Below are 20,193 nucleotides of genomic sequence, written 5' to 3'. Positions count from 1 at the left end.
CCCGGATGTTGATGCCGGGCGGCCCTGCCCGCCCCGCCCCGGCCCGGCCCGGCCCGGCGGAAGCAGACGTGGCGGCGGCGCTGCCCGCCCCGCTGGCCGGCCGGAATGAGGGGCCGCCGGCACCGGGCACCGGGCCCGGCCGCGCCGCCGGCGCTGCTCTGCGCTCTCCTGGCGGCGGTGGCGGCGGCGGCGGAGGGAGGCCGCGCTCTCCCTCAGCTCAGCGACGACATCCCCTTCAGGGTGAACTGGCCCGGCACCGAGTTCAGCCTGGTCGGTACCGGGGCGGTGGTGGTGGGGGGGGGCGGTGTGAGGGGGCCGCTCGCTGCTTCTTTCGCCGTGCCCCTCACTTGAGGGGCTGGGCGGCTCCAGCTGCTCCCGGGTAACGCGGGCGGCCGGAGCCCCCCTCGCGCTCGGCGGTTATTTTTGAAGCCCCTGCGCCGCGTTGAGAAGGCGCCTCAGAGTTCGGGGTGCTGGCAGCAGCACCTTGCTGGGGCGCGCCTTAAGCGTCGCCCCGCGTTTTGGCGGCGGTGACCGGCGGCAAGGACCGCGCCGCACGCCGGGCCGGAGTTAGGCCGTGGCCTGAGCCTGGCAGCTGGGAAAATCCCGAGGAAATCTGCCCTCAAAGCCGACGTGGGAATGGCGGGTTGCAAAATGTCATGGCTACGGGGGCGTTTCTTTAATAAAGATCTTTCATAAGCGAGTGGGAAATATGTAAGATGAGTGTGGAGGAGAGTGGGAATGTGGCTGGAGTCAGAAGGATCAAAGCTAGGGAGACAAATAATGGCAAGCTTAAATGCCAAAGCCTGGTCTTGTGCTGCCATTAAGAGCCAGGAAATGCCCTGGACCACCTGCTCGATGAATTAACTGTACTGCTTATAAATTCAGGAATATTTCTAACAAGTAGCATTAAGAAAAACATCTGGCTAATCCATAGGTTGTCTGGTTTTTTAGCCCACAACTGGTGTCCTGTACAAAGAGGATAACTACATTATAATGACCACTGTGGATAAAGAAAAATATAAATGTATACTTCCGCTGATAGCAAGTGGTAATGAGGTAAGTTCAGTCAAGTCTTTTTTGTAATTGTAAACTGTAGACAAGACTTCACAGTATAGTTTCAGTTTCTCTTTCAAAATAATGACTTTTTTTTCCTGGAAGAGGAAAATCATCTGGAGAATGCTTCACACTTCCACAGTTTATAGTAGATGCCTTCACTTCGTATTACACATTAGCTTTGTACTGAGTGGGGCCAGTCAGAACAATCTTGACGTCCTTATTTAGCACCAAATGATTGCTGTGATGTTCTTTTCATTGCTAGGTGTATCACTGGTTGGGTAATTCTTGCCTTTTAAGTAACATTGTCAAATTCTAGGCCAGTAAACAGCTACAAAGGCTGTTAAGACAGCTATTGTGATCACTGTATCTGAAAATACTATCCCAGTAGTGCTGCTACCACCAGTAGTTTTTATCGTCCGTTATCACTTCCTCAACTGGAAGTCTGAATGCACATTTTGGGTTTTAAATTAAAGAAAAAAAAAAAAAAGTATATGAATACACGGTTGTACAAGAGAAGGTAGCTTGAGGACACCTTTGGTGAGGTTTATCATTGGTGATGTGTTGCTCCAGTGGTTCATTTTTTCACACCGTGAGAGCTGGCAGAGACGAGCTGTGCTCCTGGGGTGGGCACCTCCATGTTGGGGTGGCCCTTGTCCTTTACGTGCCTGACAGTACAGAGTGCTTCAGTCTAGGTCAGAAATCTTTAGGACTGAAAAATTTGGTGTGGAAGTCTCTTCCCTAGTGTGCATGTTTAAAGAGCAAAAATTACACAGAAATAAACTTCCACAGTATTACCTGTGCTTTTTTGGTGCATTTGTTTTTTTAATGATGTAAAAGCTGTGTGATGTTCCAATTATACTGCATCTGTACAGCATCAGCATTGACTAACAAATGAAAAGATTATTGATGCTGTTTTTCTAGTCACACCCCAAGCTGCCACTTTGGACATGAGCAAGTTGAGAGCTCCTACTTTTTTGCCACCTGTGTATTTTATAAACCACAAAACTTTTCTGTTTTGACTCCTTTACTTGTGACTTTTATTTTATCCTTCTTACTAAATTATCTTTTTTCTGATCGCCACACAGCTCCTTCAAGGCAGGAATTAATGAGGTTTTGTACCTTTTAGTTTTGCAACTTTTATTTTGTATTTTTACTATTGCAAATGAATATTAATGAACCAAACTACTGTTAATTCTAATGTAATGAAATATCCTTCTATTCTAGGAAGAAGAAAAGGACTATAAAGGTCCTACTCCAGGAGAATTGCTGGAACCTCTTTTTAAGCAAAGTAGCTGTTCATATAGAGTATGTAACTTCTGTGTTGGTAATTTAAATGCTAATCAAAAGTTTACAATCCAGTCCATTTCAAGGTTTAGTGTAGTGGTAGTATTTAGTGTAGATCTCAGGATTCAAGTAAAATCGAGTTGCTATAGTAGCAATTTAAAAATGTGGATTTAAAACACTTCCGGGAGCCAAGCCATAATGTGCGACAGTTTAATGAAAAGCATTTCTCAGGAAGTGTTAGAAGACCAAAACAAACATGCTTGTAGAGATTTGGAAAGGATTCCAGTTTTTTCATCAGCTGTCATCCCAATTCAAAGACTCATGTCTTGCATTATAAGAGCAAGCCTCATGCCACGCAAACTGGTACTGAGAAGCAGGCACAGCAAAAGTGGCCAAATTTTATCCCTACAGAACATCCCACACAAGTCCTTGAGGAAGGAAGAGTGGGACAAGCACAACTGGTAACCAGCCTGTATCTGACAGTTGCCAAAACCAGTGGTTTGGGGGCAGATTTAGTCTTTACATCTTACTTCATGTTTTTCCCTTTGTTTTACCTGTGTGAATGTTAAGGAAACACTGCGTGGTGTGTTTATTTGGAACATTGTCACAGTGCTTGGGGAACATCAAGACCATTCACGGTGCTGTTGTTTTTGGGGGTGCCCAAGCCCACCTGCTTGGGCTGTGTTTCATTGCTGCAAAAGCCAAAATTTTGGTGACCTTTTTTTGGGGGGTGTGTGTGGGTAATGTATCTAAACAGATATTTTTTTTTTTTTAAGATTGAATCTTACTGGACTTATGAAGTCTGCCATGGAAAACACATCCGTCAATATCACGAGGAGAAGGAAACAGGACAGGTAGGCTTCTTACAATTTAGGAGTCTCAACCCCCTTTTCCACTGACATGTTCATGCTTAATGCCTCTAGAAGACTTGAATTCCTGTACACTTGAAAAAGTATGCAAAAGGTAACTGAAATTTGTTTTAACTTCTTTTGATTGTAGAAAATAAACATCCAAGAATACTATCTGGGAAATATGATGATAAAGAACCCATTATCAGAACCAGGTTTGTCTTGGATTATTTTATTTTGCTGATGCTAATTTAATTCTTTGGTTTTTAATTACTACTGCCTGAGAAATACGCTGTAGAAAACGGATTCCTAGTGCAGTAGAACAGATTTTTGTAGGTTACTTTTTTTCTTACCAGATGTATTGTTTTCAGTGAATTTCTTTTCATCACTTTGCATTGCATCCATCCTGTCAATTTTGCCATGCTGTCTAATTGATTAGAGTAATTAATCTGCAATAATTAATTAGTGTCGGGGAAAGAAAATACATAGTATAAGAAATAGAACCAACGTATGCGAGACCAGGCTGCGGTAATGTCACCTGTTGCCACCCTCTGGGTGGGGACAAGTGTCTTTCAAACTGAGCAGAGGGCAGGGTGTGTAGCACATCTTGGGCTCTGCTGTTCTGTGATAAAACATAGTCTGCAAACCCAAACACTTACAGCCATTGCAGGTAGATTTGATCCTTGGAGCTGTCTGAGAGTCTTTTTTAAGGATCCTGGAGCAGATCTTCAGAAATACTCAAATGCCTAAAGCGGGACTCTGGTAGAAATTAGGTAGCTGAGCCCCAGACTCAAAGTGCAATTTAGAATAAGAGATTTTCTGAGCACTTCAGTTTTTTGCCTATGAATTATTGTAGATGCTAGGAATTCTGTGGTTGTACTTGCCAAAATCTGCTTCCCTGGGTGAGCACTTTGGCAGTATATTAGTTCAAAGAACTCCCCAAATCCACAGACTAAGTGTTCATTCGTCAGGGTTGAGAAACAATAGGAAAAAACATGATCTAGTTGGGTTTGGGTTTTTTTAATTCTAGGCTAGTATGTAAAAGGTGGACACCACCATTTTTCTCTCCTTAAAAGTGCTTAACTCGAACACCTCAGTCTTGGAGGGGATTTAGGGCTTAATTCCCATTCCTTTGAATTCCTGCCTGCAGCCTTCACTTAGGTATCTCAGTCCTGAAAAGAAACACGGCTTCATTGTTTGGCACTTCTTTATTATTACGAGTTACAGTGCTCGTTTGTGCTGTCATTAATCCTGTGCAGAGATGCCTACTTCTCATTAAATGCTGCTCTACAGAAAACCAAATGTTTGAGTTACTAATTCTTCTGGGGAGCTGGATGCTGAGGTTACGTGTGATGATGCTTCAAGTCATCATTTGTGAATCTTGTAGGATGTTGACCCTCTGTCCTTCCCGCTTAGGTGGCAGACTGTATTCCTATGCAGCAATTCACGCTGCTACTTCTCAAAAATAACATAGATGGTTTCTCAGACCATTGTGAGCTGGATCTGCACATGTGATACGGTGACCTTGGAGCAGCTGCCTGGGTGACTGCAAAGCAGGGTGCCCTTTTGCTCACCTCATTCTGAATGGAGCCCAGACGATCTCCTGAAGCAGCTGGGAAGGCTGAGGGGAGCGCTCACCCGTGACAGCTTGCAGCCCCTGCCCCTAACCATGTCTGTCCCCCTGATCATCAGTATGGCACACAGTCTGGCCTCACCTCTTCCTAGGAGTGTACCTTTGGAGGCTGGCAAGTGGGTGGGCAGAAGTACTTGCCTCTTTACTGTCCTAGCCTGTAATTCACTCACTCTGAAAAGGGTAGTGGGCTATTCCTCACAGAACAGCAGTAGTGACGTGTTCTTCTGGCCTCCCTGGGGTGCTAGGGCTGGATTTGGCCTGTCCTACAAACTCAAAATTGTTTTAAGACAATGCTAACTGATACTTTGTTCTGTTTGCTCTGGACCCCAGGTCACTGTTTATTTCCTTTCTTTCCTCTTTTGCACCTGCAAGTTCAGGAAATGGACTCTTGGCAGCGTATGCACAAAGTACTAGCAAATACACAAAACATACAAACTTCTCTGTGTATAATTTAATTTTATTTCAAGTTCACAGACTTTATGCTTACCTCATTCTTAATTATTCCCTAGATCAAGAAGAGAAGGAAAATCCAAAAGAGAGTGCAAAAGAGGCAAGTGAAAAACATCTATTTTAACTTTTGCCATCAGTAGTGGAGGCAATTTATATACGATGAGGTTATGTAATTAGTTCCCTACCAAAATGAGCATCAAAAAATGAAACTCTGTTCCCCGGGCTGCACTCTTCCTCACTTTTGATTATCAGTCCCAGCTCAGGTAGCTTATTTAGTCTAGCTAGTCAAATTTTTTGCCTTGCTACTTATTTACATTAAAGTTACACTCAAATTTAAATGAGATGAATTATCTGCTCTTCTTCTATGAAGACAATACACATAACTACAAAGTCACGTTATGGTCTACCAACAGTTATTTTTCCAACTACATCAGAGATCCCAGCTCCCTTAATGACACTTGGTGCGTTTTGGGTAGGGAGAAACGCTTAACAAAATCCTACAGCACAAAATCCCCAAAAGATTTCTTAGCTGACTTGATGACCCAGCCCATGAGATTCTGTGCTTCCCTTTTCCATTAGAGACCTTTTCCATTTGTTTAGGCCCCAAAACTCAGTTCTGAGTTACTAACTTTATGGCAAAACAATGGAAGTACCCGAAGCACGTTGGAGTTTGGAATTAGCAATACCAGATCTGACCTGTGGACAGACACACACCTACCTTATTTCCCCTTGTCCTTCATTTTAATTGTGAAATGAAATTTTTGACTACGTGTTCTTTGTAATGCTGATCTATGTAGCACAGAGTGGTGGTTCTGCAGAAAATACACGTGCCTGAGGTAGTCGGGGGAGCAGACCCAAGTCAGAATGTGGCCCATTTTAATGGCAGTGGAAGTTACACCTCTTAGAAATTAAAACTAGATTCTTTGCAGTGTAACTTTTTTTTTTTTAATTTCAGAGGAAGTTAAGTCTTTTACTGACTTGTTTTTGACAGTGTTTATGATGTACATACACTGTCTTCGTTTCAGTCTGTAAAGAGTTTAGGCTTGCACTTTGTATGGCATCTCTAGTCATGAAAGGGAAAGAATACATAACACAACTGGGTGGTGCTTAAAGTAACCAAAAACTGCTGTGACTAGAGATTTATCTTAAGTCCTGCTGGGGTGCCTTTCAGTTGTGTGTGAACAACAGCTGTCTCCATTTAGATTTATTGATTAAGTTACCTTCAGTGCAATGCATAGGCATAATTTTTCAGTTTTTAAGGAAAAAAAGTTTCATTCAGAAGGATAGAAAGGGAAAGCACTGGTACCCTTTTTGTCAGCTCTTTTGTACACAGGCAGAATACCTCTTTGTTTCCCACCTTTGAATATTGAAGTATAGAGTGGGTAAGTGACTGGAAATGAGGAGCGCCCAAGCAATTAAGCCACTGGCATGTTCATTCTTTAACCTCAGGAATGTCTCATCGCTCCATTTGTGATGGAACAGTTCTCGGGAGGGGAGAGAGTCAGTGGCTTGTGACAGGGTAACGTGGTTTGAAAACCAAAGGAGGTGAAGTACAGGATGATCTTGGGTCCGGGTTACTGTCCTGACCGCAGAAGGCACCACCACCACCTTTTAGCACAGAGCCTGTTTTGTTGTGCACTGAAAACCTTTACTAGCTCAAGCAACACAGATAGAAAAAGATCTAGTTTGTGAGTTCCAGCATGGCTTTTGCACAAACAGAACTTTTGGTACCCAGGAACGTTAACTGCTTCCAAGATAGGAGCCAGGAGAGGGACTTTTTGGGGAATTAATTTCTTCAAGTGGAAGCTGGATGAAACGCATGAAGAAACAAGTCTGAGGAGAGCTTACTTAAAGGGTGTGTAAAAGTGGGATTTACTTTGTATACATCGTTAACTTAATTAGCCACAACAACAGGTGGTGTGGGATACTCTGGATGAGGAACAACCTGGGCTGGGTATGCAGAGAGGTGTAGTGCAGGGACGGGGATGACTTGGCGGTAGTTGTTTTTAGATTCTTCGTGGTGAAGGTAACGTGCCTGGCCAGACCTGAGCCGGGTCTCCCCCTCTCCTAGGCTGCAGGGTCAGCACAGCTGGCTCAGTGCTCTTCCAAAACACTGCGCCCTGGGGGCACGCTCTCTGAGAACCGAAACGTGGGGCAGCCTGGGCAGAGGAACCAGCTGCTTTTGCAGTCCCAGCTGGTGTGGCGCGGTGCGTTTGTGCAGCGCTGGGCTGGAGGTGATGAACCAGAACATGTTTGGATGTTTCAGAAACACCAAGTAACTACACAGGGGCTGGTTTCAATCCAGTAATGCTGGCTCTGCACAGTGTAATAATATTCTTTGTTTCAGAAGAGTGGAAGGGGCTCTGCTGTGAGTCTTAACTTTTACTTTCTTTCACCTAGATACCTACCAAAAATATAGAAGGGCAGATGACCCCATACTATCCTGTAGAGATGGGAAATGGCACACCTTGTAGCTTGAGACAAAACCTACCCCGATCAAGTACAGTGATGTACATCTGTCATCCAGAAGCTAAGCATGAGATTCTTTCAGTAGCAGAAGTTACCACCTGTGAATATGAAGTGATTATATTGACACCTCTGTTATGCAACCATCCTAAATACAGGTACGGTACTCCCATTTTGGCTGTTATCACTTCAAATTTTCATCTACTTCCGTGCATGTATGTGATTACTTAAGTCGTGTATCCAGCTGTGGTTTCTGGTACAGAGCTGTGACACGTGTACCTAAGTACTTTGGCAAGTGCAGCTTTGCCAAGACATAAGTTTTCATGTAAAATTGTACAACATTTGCATTTTGTAAGTCTCTAGTGACTGATTCCATATGAGAAGCAGATGGGAAGTATAATTCATTTCTACAGGTAAGTTTCTAGCCCTGTCATTCTGGAGAAACACAAAATAGGGCATTAAGGCTGCAGGCAGATTGAGAACAGCCTGTCTCTTAGTTTATGATTTCACTGTTTTGGGAGATCATTTTCATGGTATGCAAAGGCCACAGATTGCATATGTGCATTATATGTGGACATAGATTTAAACTAATTTCAGAAAACAAAAGTATGGTCTTTGGCCATAACCTTAACATTTATTTTAGCGGTAATCCCAATTTAGGGAGCTCCCATCTGTCTCCGTCCTGCTTTATTGCCTACCTTCAACTGGAGAAGCCATTTTCATATGAGGAATTCATGATTTCAGTGTTATTTTTCAAAATACAAGTTTAGGATTTTTTTGTTTCTTTCCCTCCTTGAATTGTATCACGCATTTAAGGGATACCCTTAGTCTCAATAGTACAGATCTTTGACCTTTCAAGGGATATAACTAGCATTGCAAAGTGAATACGACATACAAACGAAGGGGGAAGTAATGGACAGGAGTTCTAAATTGCCCGTGTACACAGGTGTCAGAACAAGTGAGTATTTAATCACTGTTCTGAAATAGGCAACAAAGTCTAAAGGACAGAATCCTCAACTGGGCATTTTATAAACACTTGCCAGCTGGAGTAAATAAGTTATGCTATCGTTAAGTATTTAGTATCAACTAAATTTTCTCATGTAGGTGGGTTTTGTAATACTATGTTATCTGTTGCACTTAGCTATTATGCTATTATCTGTTTACTATATGAGTTTTTTAAGCATCTGTATTGGTAGAAAAATAGAGAGTGCACAGACGAAGTGTTCTATCGTTTGGTAAAAATAAGATCTTGAGCTGCTACCTCCTTCCAAAGGGAAGGCATGGAAAGCTTCCTGGCCACTAGCAGGAAATACTTAAACATACAGGATCTTTATCCTCCCACTTACGTCATCTTAGTAAATAAAGATAGGTGGAGACAACAGGCTGGAAACACTGCTCAGTATCAGCAGAGGTAACAACAAGCCAACCTCATTTTAAGTTAAGTGCACTTTTTCTGTCGCGTTCCTGAAACAGCACTGAGCAGTGCTTGAGCCACCAGCACTTCTCCTCTGCGCCAGGTACCTTACCCAACAACGCACCAGCTAAGCAGAAATACATCCATTAGTTCGAGCTGGCGTTCCTATTTGGCTGCAGTTTGACTTCTTTTTGTTTTAATCGGTGGGAATTGGGGACAGGGAGGAAGGCAATGAAAAGTGATACTTGTCTACTGGAACTATTAGCCTTGATGTTATTTAAATAAAATTCAGATAAAGCTAGGCTTCTATGGCACAGGGCTTATTGAATCTGGAGCGCAGTTACTATTTAAGAAACGTGTTCAGATTCTTTTAATGACGGTGGTGATGATTGCACAGGTACTGCTGTGGATTACAGCCTCCTCCTAGGAGGACATTACAATAAGCCACCTTGCCTCTGAAACAGGATCTGTGCATTTGTTTTGTAAATAAGCGTTCTCTAAAGAGAACCTTTTCAATGAGATGAGCAAATGAAAACTGAACAAATGCTTCATTTGGCAGTATGATTTTCATTTTGGCGTTCGCTTTCCTTTACTATTTTTCGTTAAGGTTTATTTGGTGTTTTAATGAGGCCTTCGTTTGGGTAAAGTAAGGAGAAAGCTGTGTTAACTCTGCTTCATCTTTTTGCTTTTTCTTTCCTGAAATAAGCTGCTTTTTGCAGACATAGCTTATGAAGAGAGTGATAAAGGAATAACTGGTATATACGCAGTATAAAAAGCCGTACACGTCAGGTAATTATATAGGAACTGCATCCGTCAGTTTTAACCTTTGCCTTTTCCTAGCTTGTGAGAGAGTTTTGTGGAGCCTTGACACTACATTCATGGTACACATACAGTGCAGTTTGCCTTTGAATACACAGCTTTTCCCTGCTGACAGAGAGGGGTTAGATGGCATGGCCAGTTGTCTGGCAGCATTATGAGTGAGAGTATGCTGGGCAAAAAGCCTTTTTACATCAACTGTAAGAACAGTGTAGCTTTGGCTGAGAGGGTGCAAGTACAAGAACAAAAATCCACACCTCAGCCCAGCTCAGTCAGAAACGTACAGCAATAAAACGTGTGTCTTGTCTTTAAGGTGTAATAAGTGATGTATTCCTACCTTGTTTGGGCAGGTTCAGGGCTTCCCCTGTGAATGACATCTTTTGCCAGTCTCTGCCAGGATCCCCACTTAAACCCCATAATCTGGAACAGCTGGAGAAACAGCAAGAAATGCTGAAGATGCCTTTTAGAAGGGTTAAGGAGGTAGGATTTGTTTCAGTTTAAATAGAAAAGTATTTATTTTCTGTGTTTGTAACACTTACAGCTTTCAGTTTGGTGTAGTAAATCCTCTTACCCAACTTTGTAAGACCATATCAGTCTTTCAGATGGTCTTTTAAGCTTGTTGAAATCATCTGTAACTTACCATATTTGTAAGAAAAATAAAGCAAGTAAGTTTGGGCTACTAATTTAACACTTTTGTAGCCTTTGTACCTACAGTTTACAAATGTGTTAAGCTTTTGACTTCCAATCTCTTTTTTCAGCGGTGCTGAAGACAGTGAAAACAAAACAATGACAAGATGCTTTCATACTTCTTCCCACAGCCTCCTTCACTTAGTATTAAGTAACTTCGTGTAACTTAGAAGGCTTTGCAAGGGACCTATGAAATCTAAATGGGTGTATTTATGTATACTTTGACTTCAGGAAGAAATGCATTCAACAAAGGAAGAGAAATTTTCTTCCATTCATAAGCCTGTTGCAGTTGGAAGCCATCAACTACTAACTGTGGGAACAACCCACATCTCCAAACTGACCGATGACCAACTTATAAAGGAATTTCTTAGTGGTTCCTACTGCTTCCACGGGGTAAGAAATAAAGCTATACATAGTAAAATAGCTACTCCTTAATTGCACATACTGCTTTATGTATTTGTTTCATTTTTTCTGTGAACTCTGATAGGTGCACTCTTACACACATAATAATTGCCTTTCCCTGCATTGATATAGGGCAGGCTGAAGGTTTCTTTAACCTTTCTGTTGAAACTCAATTTATTTGAGCAGTGAAATGAAGATAATGAGAATTGTTCAGTGCTAATTTCGTTAGAGAAGGAAAAAAAAAAAAATCTGATAAAACTTACTGAGAGAACAGCCAGCAGGGAAAAGGCATCTGAAGTTTTCTTTCTTTGAAAGAGGAAAGTATTTCTTTAAAAGATAAATAGGATTTATACAAATAGTTTAAGGAATTTAGTCCTATGTGGCTCTTCCAAGACTCTTTGCTTAATTTATTTATTCCTTGCCTCTGTCAATGAGTCTGATAGGAGTTTCTCTCTCAGTGCAAACCTTGAATCATCTAATTAATAGGTATGGAGGTTGGCAGCTAAAACAGCTACTGGTTTAGGGTCTGGAGGGAAAGGGATAGGGTGGTTTTGGGGTGTTTTGTTTGGTTTGGGGGTTTGGTTTTGTTTTAACGCTGAGATTATACCTCTCCCTAGGGCGTTGGTTGGTGGAAGTATGAATTCTGCTACGGCAAATACGTTCATCAGTATCATGAGGTATGTTTAAATGTTTTGCTGTCCTGCCACTAGATGGCTGTGGGGAAAAAAGGGTGAGAGAATCTGTCTACAATGTGAAAAAAAGCAGCATTCTTTTCTTAGCTGATCAACACCTTGGATTTAAGAAGCTGGATTTCAGAAAAGAAACACTCTGTGTGCTGCCTGAGTTTATGCAGGGGGATGGAGATGCCATGGCAGGTAGAGCACAGTGATAATCTGATCTGAAAAAATGTAGGGTGTTTTGTGGGAATGCTCTTTTGGTCATTGAAACACTTTTACCAGCTCAGAGATCCTGGGTGGCTGCTCTGGAGAGACCATCAGCTTGACTCTTGACCCTAATACCAGGCCAGTCCTAGTTTGTCCCAAATGCAAGAACCTGTGACGTTGACAGCAGCAGACTTGCTCCAGAATTGACACTGTACACATCATTAAAATCTCACTGCTAACTGTATAATACCAGGTGTAATTATCAGCTTTCCCTTTTTTAGGATAAGGAAAGCGGCAAGACTTCCGTGGTCGTAGGCACCTGGAACAAGGAGGAACACATTGAATGGTCAAGGAAGAATGCTGCTAGAACCTACTACCTTCGGGAAGACGGCACGCAGACCGTGAGGTACGCTTGTGGCCACTGGGATTCCAGGGGTTAGCTGAGCGCCTAAGAACCCTGCTTAATACTCCAATCTCTTGTGGCAGGATGGTGTCTCATTTCTATGGAAATGGAGATGTGTGCGACTTGACAGACAAGCCAAGGCAGGTGACAGTGAAATTGAAGTAAGTCGACTGTTTCAGTAAACTGATGTTTTGTGTCTCTGCTCCCCCTGGCAGAAGAGAAAGCCTCCCCCGTCTTCATAAAGCCCAGAAAGCCACCACTGTTAGTTCAGGAAAAACGCTCTAGCTACTAGGGAAATACATGGTTTAGTTTTGTGTTTATTCCCTGCCAAACGCTACAGAATTTCTGTTCTGTTTTCAGATGTAAAGAATCTGATTCCCCTCACGCTGTGACCATATACATGTTGGAGCCTCATTCTTGCCAATACATCCTTGGGGTATGTAAAGACGTAACTGAATTCCCTAAGACCTCTACTAGGTGTATGTTGAAAACAGCACCCTCCTTCCCCCGACCCTTCACACAGGCTGCCTGCAGTGGTGCTTTAGCCCAAGGACACAGCTGCTGAACAAGTACCACCTGCTGTGTTTGCTTGGAGAAAGGAGGGTTATCATTACAGTAGTTACACAGCTATAGAAGTCATACCCAAAAGGGAAAAGCACTAAATTTTACAAAGCGCTCTGCCTCTTGCAAGCTGTTGTCAGTCTCCGTTGCAATCTTCTGTAAAAGTTTTCGCAACGATTTCGTGGTCTTTAACGTTTTGACCTCTCAACGTACCAGGTGGAGTCTCCGGTCATCTGTAAAATTCTGGACACGGCGGATGAACACGGGCTCCTTTCGGTGCCCAGCTGAAGCCCCCCCAGCAAAGCTGTCAGCGCCGACACCCCGCGGGCGTTGGCCCCAGGAGCAGCTTTCAGGCACCCAGCCTCACCAGCGGCCTCCGGGCGGCTGAGGGACTCGTGAACCACTCTGTGTATAACTGTGTGTATATAAGAGGTTATCGATAAACTTTTAATGATTAAAATCTTGTCTTGCACTTCCTGTTCGACTCGTGTATGACACGTTCTACAGTCAGCATCGTCAGCGCTAAGGGGTAAAGTATCAACTTGAAAAAAGGCAAAATAAACGAGGTCCAGCATCAAGCGAGGAGTTCAGCTGCCACCAGAACGGACAAGCGAACCACCCCTTCTTGCTGAGGAGCCTCCAGCAGCCGCCACAACACTGAATCGTTCTACTGCTGTAACTTACTTTGGACAAACACAAAACTTACCTCAGATTGGTGTCTTGAAACTGTATTAATATCCCAGTCCTTCCTCCTCTTCCCCCCCGTCAAATGTTAATTCTTCCCCCTGCCTGGGCTGCTTTCCAGGACTTTTTTTCATGAATGTTGTAGGGTTCACCTTAATGTATTCATTTTGCTGAAGCATTTTTACTGGCCTCAGTCAGATTTGCTGCTTTGCTTCTAGTGATCTAGAGTCAGCATTTTTTGGCACCTCTGCCACAAATCTGAGCTACACCTCGGGCCTCCCGCCTGTCTGCACTCGGCCCTGGGTGTTGTCTGTGTGTCTGAGCAGTTTCCTTTGCAGTGACAGACTTGGTACCTCCACCGGCCTCTCGGGGGGACAGAGGTCTCCTTGCAGGGAGCACGCCTGCCTCGCAAATAACATTTTTGGTGCAAGCACATGAAGTTTTAGTCTACTGGCACTGTGCAGTCCTGGAAGATACTATTAACAGCACTAAATTTCCATTACACTTTTAAAATAGTAGTTTTTAAATAGTTAAGAGAAAGTTTGCAAACCGGGGGGTTGGAGCCAGCACCCAGGATAGCCTGGAGGATTTCCTTCCCTTGGGAAAGCCGGGTCAGTGCTTTGACAAGGTGTGAGGTTCACCACTTGCAGATGAGTTCCTCCAGCGCTCAGACAAGACCCCACAGGTGTCCTCTCAGCCCTGGGCCAGCAGCTGCCCCGTGCTGAGCAGCTGGTGGAGGGGGGCCCGAAAGAGGGAGTTTGTGGGGCAGGGGCACAAGTGGGGCAGTGCCTGGGGCTGCAGCAGCGCTGAACAGGGTGGGTGCTGATCGTGCCTCTAAGCCCGCCGCGTTTCCTCTTTCCTAAAACTATGGGGCAAGGCCCAGGAATTTCATAACTGAGATCAGGCGGAAATCCGCCAACCCTTCAGCCCATGACTAGTTGAATGCTACCCAAAATACCAAGTTAAACTGCGACTGGTGCACCAGAACCCATCCTGTTGTCTCACTGAGTAGAAAACCAAAACAGCAGCAGCAAGATGATACAGCATTTCAATTCAAAGGCATGGTTCCTGATCCTATCCTTACTTCTCATGGCTTAGCAATGTGACAGAGGAAAATGAAAAAGGGGAAGAGTCCTACCCACATTTTTTTCTCCTGGAAGAGTCGTCTACCTAGACTTCTGCCCCTCAAATCTTCTTGTGAAGCGTTAGATAAGCAAAAAGTTACTTAAGTTTTAATCCTGTGTTTAGCCAGTAGCTCTTAGAAAAGAGACAACACTAAATCAGTGTTCTCCTGACTTCAGAGCTTTAACTTGGTTTCCCTACAGTTCTTCTACTGGCCTAAACGGTCAACTGGACCAGTCTTCTCATTAAGCATCTAGCAACAGACAGCATGACACTGGGCCCAGGTGGGCTTTGGCCACACTCAAGCCGCTTGTTGAACAACCTGCAAAGTTTGTAAAAGGGCTCCCCTGGATCCAGCTTCAGCTGAGCTGTAACCCTTAGCTGCCTTAACCCCAGTTCCAGACCAGCAGAGGCGGCGCTCGCTCAGGGCCACAGCCGGGAAGATGCAGCCCAAGTCAACAGACAGCAAGGAAAAAATACAACCCACCTTTAGCCGTAGCTAATCTAAGCTGCCTTTGCAGTGGGCTGGCTGAATCCTCACGTTAAGGCTCTGGCAGCAGGTGGAAGTATTAGATCTGTGCAATCCCTTGCAATAGTTCTGACTCGAGGCTGCCCCGTATCTCAGCTGCTTTAGGAAAGGCAGTAAGGGCACAGTCTTTGTGCTGTGCTGAGCTCTTGAGCGCCGAGAGCTCCAGCCCCGGGTTTGATGTGGGTGTACGTGCCACGGTGCCCCGCTGCAGGACGCCGTCAGCCTTCCTCAGCAGAGAATCAGAATTGTTTAGGTTGGAAAAGACCTTTAAGATCATGGAGTCCAACCGTTAATCCAACACTTCCAAGTGCACCACTGAACCCTGTCCCCAAGCACCATGTCTACACATCTTTTAAATAGCTGCAGGTATGGTGACTCAACCCCTTCCCTGGGCAGCCTCTTCCAACACTTGACAAACCTTTTGGTGAAGAATTTTTCCCTAATATCCAATCGAAACCTCCCCTGGCACAACTTGAGGCCATTTCCTCTCGTCCTATCACTTGTTACCTGGGAAAAGAGACTGACCCCCACCTTGCTACAACCTCCCGTCAGGCTAGGTCATATTAAAAGGAGAAACCCCAGTACACTAAGCCTTCCTGCACACCCCTCAGTTGTGGTAATTAGATCAGAGGAGAAGATAAGAATAGTTGTTTTGAACACTGTAAAGAACTCCACTTCCCTACACAGGAGGGAAGTCCCCAGCGTGATGGGGCAGCACTACCTCTGACTAAGCAGCCACAGCACCCCAGTGCACCGCTAATGCCAACTTTTACTATTTTAGGAGCAAACCACACTGTTGCCAAACCCATGAAATCTGTACCCAGTTCTCCATGTTCCTCAGCCTCTACTTCCCCTTGCACAAGAAGTAACATGCTCACAGATGTTCCTGCTCTGGATCTCAACTACCCGTGAGCACGCAAATCCATAAACATAAAAAAGATGCTTTTTTTCTTCCATCTCTCCCTGACCAACAGTTGATTTGGGAGAGAGCCACTGAGGTGGGGGCGAGGGAGGCAGGGAAGCATGACAGACCATGAGTTGATATTGCTAGAAATTATTAATTCCAACATAATTTTATGTTCTAACACATTTGAATCTAAAAGAAATGTGCAACTGAAAGTAACTTGCTGCTTTGACCCTCTCCCAGACAAGCCCTGGGGTGCAGGAACCTGTCTACCAAAACCAGGGAAAAACAAGCTGCTTCTGGCCTGTGGAAAGCACAAAGCACAACTGGAAGGCTGCAGATTTCTGTGCTGGTCTGCTTAGATTTATGCCTGAGATATTATACAAGTTCTCTTCTCAGCCTGAGAGGTGTAGTTGTTTCCATGCTCACTTAAGAATCAGCAACGTGGAAAATAATGTGTAAGGCAGACAGCAAATTTGCAGCAGTGATACTGATATCATCTGCAATTAGTCAAAGGGAATTACATCAAAGGAAATTAGATTTGGGAAAGTGAAACATGCCACTTATCTAAAATATTTACTTCTATGAGAAGAGTTCAAAGAATGAGCTGCCCTAGGTCCCAAAGCACAGAATTCATCCATGCTGAACAAACCAATGTCAGTAACAAGCACTTAAATCCCCCAACTTACCTGCACAGGAACGCTCAGAACTCATCATGTGTTCCTCCTACACAACCCAAACCAGGGTTAGGATGGCAGCGCTCACTTCTTGCCAAGACCTGGTGATGGAATATCAGAAAATGAAATCAGAATTTTCTACAGAAGAGTCATGTCATAATTGCAATGCCTTTCCACTCAAAGACACTGCTCAAATATTGCAGCTGTTAGACTCCAGACAATAAGGATTCATTCTAGAGCTCATTTTTAATTGTCATTTAAACTCACCAATTATTAATTAGCTGCAAGACTGGATCAAAAACCGGAGAGAATATTTATGTCAGACATCTGCACAGCTGATAGACACAGCTGAGAGGAGTCAGTGGCTCAATGTGTGAGTCAAGACTGGGAAGATTCGCTTAGCTGAAGGGGTGAAATAAGATGATCAGTCTTGGAAAGATTTTCTCAAGTGGTAAAGAAATGTGGGGTATTATTCCCTCTCCCTGCACAAAGGCAGACAAGTGCACTTCCTGGTCATAAATACCTTATTTGTATAGCTGTATGGATGCAACTTACAGTTTTCCTCCAGCACCCAAATCTAAGCCCAACTTAATAAGAGAAGCTCCTTCAAGGTCCGGTCTCCCAAAGGCTGGTGCTCACCCTCTCTGGATTTGAGCAGGTCCTGAACAGGTTCAGCTCTCCTCAAATTACATTTCCAGCACAAAAAAAAAATATCCCCTGCAGAGAGACAGAGAACAAGCGGAAGAAGACCCATTTTAGGAATGAAATCTCTTTATTGAGTCCTTGTGGGGAACCGCAACCCTGCCTCGGTTCTGCTCTCGCTGTGTTGTGTGTCCTTTCCCTACTCACTCGCCCAGACCTTTCTCATGTGCTGCTCTTCCTCCACAACCCCCAAAATAAGAGGTTGCCTTCAAGAAAACAAACAAACAAACAAACAAACAAACAAACTAGGGGAGAATAAATGAATGCACAGAACGCATGCTGGATGAAACAAATGTTAGAATAATGCCAGCACAGCATGGCAGTAGAATAACCATTCTTGTACTGAAAAATACTCTTTTCCACTTTGTCACTTCCAACCGTGATTTACTCTCACGACCAGCAGCAGAGATGCAGTTTGAGAGGCCCTGTGCGAATACAGCTGCTCCATCTTCCCAAAGAGGGAACTACAGACCCAGTGTCAAGAACAGCACAGCTGTATTTAGATGAAGGAAGTGAGACTCATCAGGGGGAAATGGCTGTCTACAGGGGGGGTCACCCCAAGTTGAAAGCAGGGGCAAGAATCTTTTCTAACATGCCCCAAATGCTCTTAATTTCCTGTCTCTTCTACTAAAGCAAGTTAGGATCTGTCTGAAGAACGGATGACTTCAGGGAAATTCCCAGAACCTGATGGGGCAGGAAAGTGCCCAGTCAGACTGGAAAGGGAACACAAACAACCTTGGGGTTTTCCAGCCCCCCAGGACTGGACAGGGGAGCCTCTGGGCTACCACAAGAGTTTACAGTCACCGGCAGTTACAAAAGAGTGGAAAAAATAAATCAACAGCAGAAAAAGCAGACGAGATGTCAGAGCTCTACACCTTGTGCAATCTGTTGACTCCCTGAATCAAACTGGCTGTAAACAAAGGGTGCATCTTTCAAACCAGCACTACAGACACCGAGAAAATCTCTTGTTATTTTTTTTCCCCAAGTTAAAAGGCACAAAAGGTACGACTGCTCACTTTGCAGGAGCACTTCTGGCACGCAAGCCCTCATATTCACACATAAGAGAGCCCAAAACGAACACCTTCCCACCTTAGGAAACACACCCCACAACAAATCACATCACAGGAATAAATCGGTTTTATAACCCTGTGGCCACACTTAGGGCTTCCAGATCCCTCCCTGTGACGCTCAGGTAGGAGCGAAGCCAGCAGATGCCTTGGGACAGCACCCCTCACAGCACCTAAGTGTTAAAACAAGCAACTTCCACCTCTGAGTTTCCCCTCAGCAGCTGCTGGTGCCAGCACAATGGGGAAAACTTGATTTCACTGGGGAGAATCATCTCCGGCACAAGCCGCCTCCACCAGCCTCCCAAAGGGGAGCGGGGTTGGGCTGTGCCCAGGAGGTGCCCCAGCCCGCCCCACTCCCCTCCCGGTGCTATAAAAGGCCGTGGTGGCAGGAGCAGCAGGTACCAGTGGGGGAGCAGCGCCGAGGAGAGCGGGTAAAAGCGGGGTAAGAGGGATAGGGAGGGTCGCTGGAAGTACAAGGGAGGTGTTAGCTGTCTTTCAGCCTTAAATCTGCATTGCTTTTCACGCTCCGGAGGGCTTGCTTACCCCTGGGGTGCTTTGGCTCCCGGCTGCAGGTTATTCCGGCTCGGTGCGAGGCGTGAGGGAGGGATGTGGGGAGCTCTGAGGGGGTCCTGCTGGCAGCGGGGGGGGCCAGGGTTACGGAGCAGGGAAGTCCTTGGGGTCCTTTCTCTTCAGTTAAACTTGATGGTCCAAGTCTGGCAGGCAGCAAAGGTAACACCGGGTTGCGCACCTGAAGGTCCGCACCTGCATTTTCAGGTAATAAAGACAAGACATGGATCAGGGGTGTCAGGAAACTAGTGACAGAGACCCGGGGCAGGAGGGGAGCTGGGCAGCGGTGCTACCAGGCAGAGGGAAGTCTCCGAAGGTGAACGACGCACAGGCAGTGACCCCTCCTGGCACAGGCTGCCTCATACAAGCCCCTGATATCCTACTTCAAAGCAAACTTACTCTTTTCCCTTACTCCGATAGGTAAGGCTAAATAAACGGTCACTGGTCAATTCTTGGCGGAGAGCAAACCACCAAGGGGATGGGATCACAAGAAGATACGTGCTCACGCAGTTCCATGGAGCTCCCTGTCACATTACTCTTGAATACCCTGCTTCAGCAGCTGAACAGGTTTTGGACGGGTCAGACTTACCTGGTTGTTGTGCACCAGGATGAAAGACGTAAAACCCGAGTCCCGAGCAGCGGTCATGGAAGTGCATTTTGGATTGTGCAATGGAAAGATGCTACTGTAAAGGCTGCTCACTACTGGCCTGGGGGGGTGTGGGGGGGGAAGGTGGGGGGAAAGAATTTAAAAAATGAAGAAAAAACAATAAATCATTCAGACTTTATCTACAGTGATCTGAAATGAATAGCATTCTCCTTCAAATTGCTCTCTGACACTATCTTTTAGCATTGCCTTTTGAAAATAATAATAAAGCAGGATGTATTTTTTTTATGTAGATTAAAAAGGGATTCATAGATACAACTAATGAAACAATTTCTGTACTTGCAAGTAAACTAGCTTTTTTTTTTTTTTTTAAAGGGTATTCATTATCATAGAGCATATTATAATGCTGGATTTTACATTTCTTTTCTTCAGG

The 20,193-nt window shown here is 44.6% G+C and overlaps 1 protein-coding gene across 1 annotated transcript; it reads left to right on the top strand.

Annotated features, from left to right (window-relative positions):
* Positions 1-53: 53 nt before the first annotated feature.
* ERLEC1 (endoplasmic reticulum lectin 1) lies at positions 54-13,376 on the top strand. The gene is made up of 14 exons (XM_042789808.1): positions 54-270; positions 952-1,056; positions 2,281-2,361; positions 3,117-3,194; positions 3,340-3,403; positions 5,331-5,371; positions 7,672-7,895; positions 10,318-10,447; positions 10,886-11,047; positions 11,674-11,733; positions 12,222-12,346; positions 12,427-12,504; positions 12,704-12,779; positions 13,121-13,376. The coding sequence occupies exons 1-14, from the start codon at positions 106-108 to the stop codon at positions 13,190-13,192; spliced, it is 1,461 nt and encodes a 486-aa protein (XP_042645742.1). The 5' UTR covers positions 54-105; the 3' UTR covers positions 13,193-13,376.
* Positions 13,377-20,193: the final 6,817 nt, after the last annotated feature.

The sequence above is a fragment of the Tyto alba genome, unplaced genomic scaffold (assembly GCF_018691265.1).
Source record: "Tyto alba isolate M040663 unplaced genomic scaffold, T.alba_DEE_v4.0 Super-Scaffold_16, whole genome shotgun sequence".
NCBI lineage: Eukaryota > Metazoa > Chordata > Aves > Strigiformes > Tytonidae > Tyto > Tyto alba.
This window is presented reverse-complemented; position numbering and strand designations above follow the sequence as displayed.

Bases quoted from the DNA above. Each gene is read 5' to 3' on its own strand.
- ERLEC1 (XM_042789808.1), top strand. From the start codon at position 106: ATGAGGGGCCGCCGGCACCGGGCACCGGGCCCGGCCGCGCCGCCGGCG. The intron at 1,057-2,280 runs GTAAGTTCAGTC...CTTCTATTCTAG, and splicing joins TGATAGCAAGTGGTAATGAG to GAAGAAGAAAAGGACTATAA. The intron at 3,195-3,339 runs GTAGGCTTCTTA...TTTTGATTGTAG, and splicing joins AGGAGAAGGAAACAGGACAG to AAAATAAACATCCAAGAATA.